The sequence below is a fragment of the Cyprinodon variegatus genome, unplaced genomic scaffold (assembly GCF_000732505.1).
Source record: "Cyprinodon variegatus isolate N-32 unplaced genomic scaffold, C_variegatus-1.0 Scaffold503, whole genome shotgun sequence".
Taxonomy (NCBI): domain Eukaryota; kingdom Metazoa; phylum Chordata; class Actinopteri; order Cyprinodontiformes; family Cyprinodontidae; genus Cyprinodon; species Cyprinodon variegatus.
The window spans coordinates 551,312-560,607 of record NW_015150956.1 but is presented as its reverse complement, the minus strand read 5'-3'; the positions used below and the strand labels follow the sequence as shown (position 1 = coordinate 560,607).

Sequence of the window (9,296 nt, the reverse complement as noted above, 5' to 3'; positions counted from 1 at the left end):
GACGTGATGTCATGCAATGGCTTTGAGAGATTATTCTTCACCACTGGAACACAAAGTCGTTATTATTGTGGGGAGTGCAAATACATTTGACCTCAGCAACAACTGCATTTTGATTTAAGTAGAAAGAATTTTCCCTTGTCATTCTTCTTCCTCATCTTCTTCATGCTAATTATCCTAGCATTTCCATCTGAAAGTCATTGCCTGAAACCTTGCGTAACATGCAATGTTCACGTAAAAAAGAAAAACTGGATTCTCTAACGCGATCAGCTGCCTTAAAAGAAAAAAAAGAAAAAGAGGAAAGAAGTAGGATTTATTTCCCGTTACATCTAAATGGGGGGTGTCAGAAATCAAGAAATATGACATCACAAGCATGCCAAAGGCGAATAAATCTATTTTTACACACCCCCTTTACAGCCTCACGCACCAGGAAAAACTACTTAATGTATTCTAGTGTGCACCACTCTTTGAAGTGTCCCCGATGGGTGCTGGTCCTGAAGCGATTAATTGCATAGTCTTATCTGAGCGGCCCAGGACTGCTGTGGGGAGTTGGGTAAGGGTGGCGGCGGCTGGAGGGAGGGATAAACAGGGTGTGTGTGTGTGTGGGCGGGGTGTATAAATCGGCTCTTATCCCAAAGGGAGACTCCCTAGAGAGACAAAAACCTGACACACACAGACATGAACACAATTTTCTCTTCGGCACGCACATCTTTTATAGAAATCGGCATCCGCCAAGTCAGGGCCAGCTGTTAGGATGAGGCGGTAGCATCCAGAAAGAGCCCAGAGACTTTGTGCATAGGTGCAGCGTTCATGACGAGGATTTTATGGGATGTAATACACCTACACTGTTTTCCTTTGAGTTATTAATCAACCTTTTACAGCGTTAGCAAGAGAAAGGCCAGACGGCTGATGCTTCACTTTGCTAATTTGTTTACTTTCCTTAAGAGGGTACATGACAGCGGAATTAATTAGGACAAGTGGGGCCTAAATGAACAGGACAGAACAGATAAAATCAGTGAAGCAATTTTAAAATAACCTCATCAGTCAGGCTGTTACCCATACTGGATTTCTCTCAGATGATCTTGTGTGTAGACCAAGGGGTTTAACTTTCTAGAAATTAAGGTTTATCTTGAATCTTTGGAAAGAATTACAAACACACTAGATGAGGTCTGCTTTGTTTCTGCTTTTATGATCCAAAATTTTTAAATCGAGACAGACTGAATTATGAGGCCAAGCGTTTCGTCAATCAATATTTCTCAAACCGTCTGAGAGACATATTGATCTCTTCACTTATTCTGTCTCACGCAGGTCAAATGGACAAGATGAAAGGTTTCCTTCTGAGTCTCCAAAACACCAGTCTGGGCGGATGGCTTTCCTCTTCCTTTAAAATGCTCCCGATTTGATATAAAATAGCTTTTTATATCCAATGCAATAAAGCTTTATATCCTGTCAGCTTCTGGCAGAATAAACGTCTAAAACCAAATCTGTTCAATCTGATTAGTAGATTGAAGAATCACATTTTGAACTACTGGACGCCTAAAACGTCTAGACAAAAAAGGGACTCTTGGTCTACTTGTTTCTCTCAGAATCGCTGTTACAACCTCCCCCAGTCATCAGTGTAACAACCTGAGGCAACGCCATTATCTTAGTCACCTAGGGGCCACCATTTCATCATCTAGGTAGTTTGCTCTGGAGACAGAAGTGGGTTAGCTGTGTGTGTGGATGTGTCAGGGGGCATGCAGGGGTTTATTGGCCTTAGATAAAAGGTTAGGTGTAATCATTGAATCATTCACCATGTAAGTGAGACGTTATCAGATTTAAAACCTCCAGAGTTGGACATTTTATCTGACATTTTAGCCATGTGTATTTGAAAGCACATAGCTTGAAATACTTAGATTTGTTGTATATTACATCTTGTTGGCAATAATAAGTTCAATTCTTACACGTTTACATGAAAATAGCAAGGTTATTTTCCTAAACTTTTTAAGAATTTTGTTGACATCAGACTTGAAACACACTGCTTTAAAAAAAAATAAAGGGAACACGTAAACAATGTGATATAACCTCAATCAAATCAAACTTCTGTGAAATTAAACTGTCTACTTAGGAAGCAACACTGATTGACAATCAATTTCACATGCAATAAGAAATGCTGATGAGAAAATCCATTTCCAAATTTCATTTAACTTTTCATAACTTCTAAAAAGGTCAAATTTGCATCAAATAATACGAATGCCCTTAAGGACTGCTACATAACAAAAACCTTAAAATCAAACCACAATCGTATTAAAGACATTAAAATCTGTCCCACTCAAAGAGGGATTTTCCACCAAATTACTCTAAAGATCTGCAAGTGCACACATAGATTTATTTCTATTTGTAGCACAAAAGGCGGATGTCCGCTTTGAAACGGAAACTCAAACAGGAAGTGGATCTACATACAGTAGGACGAGGTCAAGATTCCCACTGCATCTTTTCAGACTAATCATCTTTCCAGCTAGTACTGTATGTGTAGCTCAACCGTTAAACCAAATCTTACATTCTAAAAGCTGATTGAAGATGGGTGATATTAATGAATGTTCTGCTGACAGGAATTATATTAAAATGCATTTTAAAAAAAAGCTTTTAAAAGGAAAATGGTGAGGATGATGAAGACATGGCAAAAAATAAGAGTGAGGGAAGTAACAGAGACTAACACTGAGCGGCCTAATTATAGTCCAGGCACCTGGGGAAGGCTATGGTGCTATGGCAACACTGAAACCTGGGACAATGAGGGGAGAAGCATGCAAAGATTACATCATTTCTGCAAGGAAATGAATGCACACTGACGTGATTAGGATAGATAGTCAGTTTCAGAAGAGACTAAGGGATCTTTTTTCAAGGCCTTCATCTTAAGAAATGTTGTGGATGTTTTGTTTCATAAAGAAACAATACGTATAATATTAAGAAACAGTTAACGGCAAATATACATTTAATAAAACCTGGACACTTGTAGGAGGCAGCATAAGAGTAGTCTGAATTAAAATCTATGTTTTAAATGTAACTTATTAAAATTTGGATATGAGAAAATATTTAATATCTGAATTCAGTTAAAAAGCAGGCAGGAAAATAAAGTTAAAATGTCTTCATGGACGTAAAGCCTACAATTTTCTAACCATCCTGTGGCTCCAGAGCCATATTTGGCCCTTAGGTCCTTCCGTACCCTACCAGGGTCAGAAATTCAAAGGAGTTTTAAGGTTTAAAGGCCATCTTGTCATCTCCCTAATATTCAGTTCTCCTTTAGATGTTCTTTCAGTTTCATTAGGTCTAAACTTTATCATACTTCCTCCAATCAGAAAAACAATGTTAGCAAAAAAAAAACATGCATTTAAACAAAAGTTGACAAGAGTATGAATAACTGAGCTTATCTCTTAGTTTTAATATATGAATATAGAAAGGAATTTACTGGCTAATTTATACAAGAGATTACCCTTTTCCCCCTTTTATGCCAAAGGTATTTTTCCATTAACCCTAACATTTTAAATAGCTTGAATTTCACAACAAACCACATTTGTTGCATTAGCTTTAGTCATGTCTGATTAATAATAATGACCACATTACTCTAGTATAACAGAATGTGGGGAGGTGTAATTACTGTGTACTAATCTCATAAACCATCTTGCATTACACACCAATCCCTTGTAACCAAGTCCTCATTTTAAACATGACTTGCTAACAAGATAAGCCAGGTAAGATCCACCATGTAAATATTAACTCGCCTGTTACTGTAACATATGACACAGTGCAGCTCTGAATGTGATGCCACAGCAGATCTGATGCCTCCATGAGCAGAGGAAGGTAATCGCTGTCAGATCAAGGCTTTGGGGAGTGAATAATTAGATATAAAGTCCTTGAAGATAAACTAAGGACTAGATGTTCTGCTCCTGCTGCACAGCATCTGAACAGGAGGAGGGTTTGTTCTTTAAGTTATTACTCCTGCTGTAGACCAACAGCTGCTTACTCAGCAGCAATAAATGAAAATGGAGACTTTTTGGTGAACTCCTAAAACAGACTGATATAACCACTGCATAAAATGAACACTTCTACCCTGGAGGGGGGATTTGATCAGATATGAGAAGACCTTGACCTATAGCTGAAAACCTAAAAGGGCCAGAAAGTTAGACCACTGATTTATAGATTTATATATAGATTTATAGTCTTCTGATTCACCTTCTCATTCTTTATATCTCCCATTTATCGGGAGCACAAAGCAGGACTCTAACCAGCAACATCAGCACTGCTGGATTCCTAACGTGCTTTCAAAAGAGGGGAGAACACAAACACACGGCGAGCATACAGGCGGGAACGATGGCTGGACGGATCTAAAGGAATGTTCGCTAGTCAGTCTTCTCCTGGTTACCATGACGACAAAAACAAGGGCCGAATTTATACCAGTATATGTGTTAACTGAAGGGTTAATGGTGCTTTAATGGAGAAAATGAAAGAAAAAACAGCCAACATTTAGTGCCACTTATACCATGAAGAACTGAGTAATACCTGGAACTAGGACAAAATCAATATGTATTTTTAAACATTGCTGTAATGATTACCTAAAGTTAAAATTTTTCCTTATTAAAAACTCTACTGCAACAAACATTCACATTCCAGACAACTATTCTTACTTTAGTATCAAGTGCTCCATAGATACAGCTCACTTTAGCTTGGAATGCTTCACACTTCTCTGACATCTGTGTACTTCCTGACGGGGGCAGGGAGCGATTGAAATTACGCCAAGATTGTTTCAAACAAGTTATTTCCATTCCCTAGTCCTAAAGGAACCAGTAAATTAAAGGAAATGTAAAAAAACAAAACAAAACAACAACTATATATATCTTAGTTGTCAAAGACTATACACAGTTCCCCAAAGGTGAGAATAAAGTGACATTTGGTTGGTATGAAACATCGGCTTTTTCTTCCCAAAAGGGTTAGATATAAAGCAAAAAAAAAAAAAACTGCCATCGTCAACGCTCCTGACACTCCGCACATACTAGCCAAAATAGCAGGACACAGTTTTAAAATGGCACTGATGACAAGAATCCAGCAGAGAGTGAGACATTCGTCCAACCTGCCCATATGGCTCATACAAATATAACAAGGTTGTTTCAGAGCAGAGATCAAAAAGCGGTCCAATAATGAACACAAAATAAATGATGGTCAAACATAATAGACCCAAAGCCTGACAACTCAGCAACAATTAGGTCAATTTACTTTTTTTTTTCTGTTTGCGAAATTATGTCACCCGAAATAGCTGACTTTAAAAATGGAACATCACGTGTGTGGATGGAGCCAGTTTTTCTAATTTAACGAAGTTAAATAATTAGAGAAGCAGCTGTAGTTATTGAAATCATATTGTCTTCATGTATAACAACTCAAAACCTTTAGAAAATAACCCTAATAGCCCAAATATGTTTAACTGATCATTCCAAATAATAAACTATAACATATTAATTTCTCATTTCTAAACCAGTCAAAAGGTTTTCCTTGCTTTTAAAAAATCTCAATAGCTATATGAGATATTCTGGTGTGAAGTGGATTTCTTCTTCACAGACCTAAAAACTGCAGCGTGAGCAACAGAGAAGCTGCCAGAGAGAGAAACACTGGCAGCGCCGGCAGTCATAATGGAATTAGGCCCTTCTAATAAGAGAAGGCTGGTCTGCCCCAGGTTGAAAGACTGCAGTCCACACGCAAACGACTGTGCACCATCCAAGAGGCATTTCCCAAATGCTTACAAAAACACAAAGGCCGTCATCCTGCTCCCACGCCCCACAGCCTCACTGTGCAGGAAAAGCAGCTTCCTTCACTTGTATATTTAAGCCAGGGTGATTTTGTGTGTACTGGATAGCAGTCACGAAGGCAAGAATCAAGCCCCAACAAGATCAAAAACTTTCAACATCTCCTTTCAACTCAGAGCCAATCTTGTTCAAATTAACTCTGAGCATTTAAGCAGCTAATCACACTGTATCACCGCTTCCTTTGAAGTCACGAATGTAAACCCCGGATTTCAAAAAAAGCGCAGACTATCTGCACTGACCTCAGATTTGTTCGATGCACAAAGCATATGCTGAAACCTACTCATTTCAAACCCACTGATTACAGGAGGAAACAGTGGAGTAATCAGTGTCCTCATTTCACCTCGGCCATGAGTCAAAATAGCCAACAAGTAGTTACACGGTGTAATAGACCGGTAAATTTATTTATAAGCTTAAATGCAATTCAATCCAGTTAATTGATACCACACCAATTAGCAAACAGACATGGTCTGTTTTTAAGCTTATCTTTTACAACCAGTCATGATGTTACATATCTTTAGTTGTTGTTGACACAACTCTGGATAAAACACTTCAACCCTTCTTATGTTTAATGTAGTTTAATAAAGCTGAAAAAAAAGAAACAGCAAAAATGCAAACAAATAAGAAAAAACTAAACAAATCAATCCAAATAATATATTTTTTCTGCTTTATAATGCTGATGAAAACTGTACATTTTTCTATCAACATGTCCGTCTGATATCAGATTCTTATTTAGCTTTTAATTAAAAACTTGATTACTAAATACAAAATAAAATTATGTTAAGAACGGTTTGTGCAAACACTGAACTGCCACATTCATTCTTTTTTCTACAAAAAAAAAACAAAAACAAAAAACCCAAAGCTAATTCAGTTAAATGGCCTCAGATCTAGACAACCATACCTGCCCGATTTTGAAAAAAAACCTCACTGACCTGAAACAATTCAACAACAAAGTATAAAAATGACTCAAATCCATTCAAACCTGTGAAAATTTGAACAATTTTGCACAACTTCCGTAAATTGTTTGTGATTTCTATGTTTGTACCTTACTGCATGTATTTGTTTTGTCTTAGGGACAGGTCTGCAAATGTTTGTGTTCTTGTTCTGTCCCTATTAGGGTTGTCACGATACTAAACTTTTCAACTCAATACCAATACCAAGTAAAATATTCGATACTCGATGTCATTTTCGATACCACAAGGATAAAAACAAAGACTCCAAAATCCAACAGAAATTTTTTCATTAATAAACAAAATACAATTAATAGATAAATAAATACAATAAACAATGTTTTGAGGTTGTATGCTGTGCACAATATTAAGCAAGCTTGATAAAAAACCTACAAAATTAAAATTGTGTTCCTTCCTTGGCTATGCTTTACACACATAACAATGACACTAGCCAAACCAGTTAAAAAACAAAACTAATTCTCAGCAGCTGCATCTGTTACAGAAAAAAGCCTGAAACCGAAAAGTGCACAGAGTTATTCAATCACACAGTGTTCAGAAAGTGCATTTTCCTCTAATCTGCGCATAAGATGAATGACTGTTTAGGTGCCACTGGTGGTAGCACTGTATCGATACTTTTGAAAATGAGTATTGTATCCAGATACAACTTTTCAGTATCGATACTTTAAAATATTGATACTTTTGACAACCCTAGTCCCTGTAATTGTATTAAATTAATATATATATATAACCATAACCATCAGCCATTACCAGTCATCATTAGAGCTTCAGTTGATGAGCAATAATGATAATTTTTTTTTATAATATGGGCTGCAGTTAAGTATATCTACACAAATAACTTTTTTTACTGTGTAAATCCCAGTTTTCTAATAATCTACATTGATACAAAATGTTTTTTTAAGGCCCAGGTTCCATATAACCATGGAAAAAAAAACTATCTTGATTTTGAGGAAAAACCTTAAGGTTTTTATTTGGAAAATAAAATCTAAACAAACACCTTGTTGTTCAAAGCTGATTATTTGTGTCTCAGTTAAGCATATCAATATATATATATATATTTTATGAAGCTTTTATTATTTACAATAAATAGTATCAATTTTTCTGGTCTTGATAATACATATAAATAAGTAGTAATGACTGTGTAGTATTCTTTAAACATGTTTTAATTAAAAAAGGGATGTTCAGCCAAAATTGGTCCACATTTAAATGACGTCACATGTGATAGATATGAATCTTTATTGCAATACTCTGCAAAAAAAAGCTTAAAAATACATGGGCAGTGATTTTTCTTTTTTTTCACGAGCAGCTCTGTGGTTGAAAACATCCTGCTGAGTTAAATTAAACGTCTCATTTGATAAACTGTAAATAATGCGTGAGAAAGAGGGGAATAAAGGGAAACGTGATGTTTAAATGTCCTGTTGGCTTCCAGAGCCTCCATAAATGGTGCAGTGCACCGCCGCCATCTTACCTCTCCATTCTCTACCCGAGTGACTGAACCTGACGAGGGGTGTCTATGATATGTTTCCCAAAATAAAAGTCCTTTTTACGTCCTCATTTCTTAAAGTCTGAGCTGTATCACGAAGCAGGGGTTCAGTGAAATACAACTAGCTACACAACGTTGTCTTATTTCCTAATAAAATATCAACACTCTCACTCCCATATGAGCCCTCAGGATATGGAAAAATGAGACAATACGCGTTCATTCGCTGGGGAAACGAACAGAAAAACGCAACTGTATGACCACAGCGTTTATTTGTTTCTTCTTATCGTTATGAAGGTGGCTACTCTGACACTTTAATATTCCGTAAATACAAAAAAAAGGCTGTTTTAAAGCAGAAAACAGCGAGGAAGGGTGATGAAGATGGAAAGGGGGTTTTAACGCACTGCTTGGACCAAATTAACCGTCGCACAACGACGACAAAACGCACAAATACATCATGTGTCATTAGCTGTTTTTTTAAAACAACAGTTATACACACATATAATAGAATTCCTCTATTTTTGCCCTCTTTTCCATAGCATTAGAACCACTGGTTTCAATATTTTTCCCAACACTTCCGGTTAAACTTTCAGCGTAAAACAACCATGAAGGACGTTGTTCGATTAAACCCTCAAGCACTCGAGTGAATAGAGAAAATTAAACTATTTTCCCTATTTTAATACAAAAATATATAAAATATTTAATGTTATTTATTTGACTTTAATGACATTTAGCATTAACTAAAAAAAAAAATAATACTCACTTCCGGTCGGATTTTTAGCTACTAGATGCTAGCTTAACTGAGATGGCAGCAAAACAATATTCCTGAAAAAAGCTTTTTAAAACGAATATTTCTTACCTCTACAGCTAGAGCCGAGGCCACCGCAGCCAGCAGCAATAAAGCCACTCGGTCTCCCATGTCGCTTTGTGAAAGCAACGCTCCTAAGCAGCGCTTTTCTCCTGACGGTCTGTAACGTATGTGTCGGTGTGCTCTCCACCGGTGACTCCCGCTGTCTGATGGGG

At 36.9% G+C, this 9,296-nt stretch overlaps 1 protein-coding gene across 2 annotated transcripts in view; it reads right to left on the bottom strand.

Annotated features, from left to right (window-relative positions):
* Positions 1-9,296, bottom strand: part of app (amyloid beta (A4) precursor protein) — a 28,163-nt gene extending 18,867 nt beyond the window's left edge. For both annotated transcript variants that reach the window (XM_015390546.1, XM_015390547.1), the window contains exon 1: positions 9,133-9,296. In XM_015390546.1, coding sequence (XP_015246032.1) covers positions 9,133-9,192 — 60 coding nt within the window. In that variant the 5' untranslated portion in view covers positions 9,193-9,296. The remainder of the gene's footprint in view (positions 1-9,132) is intronic.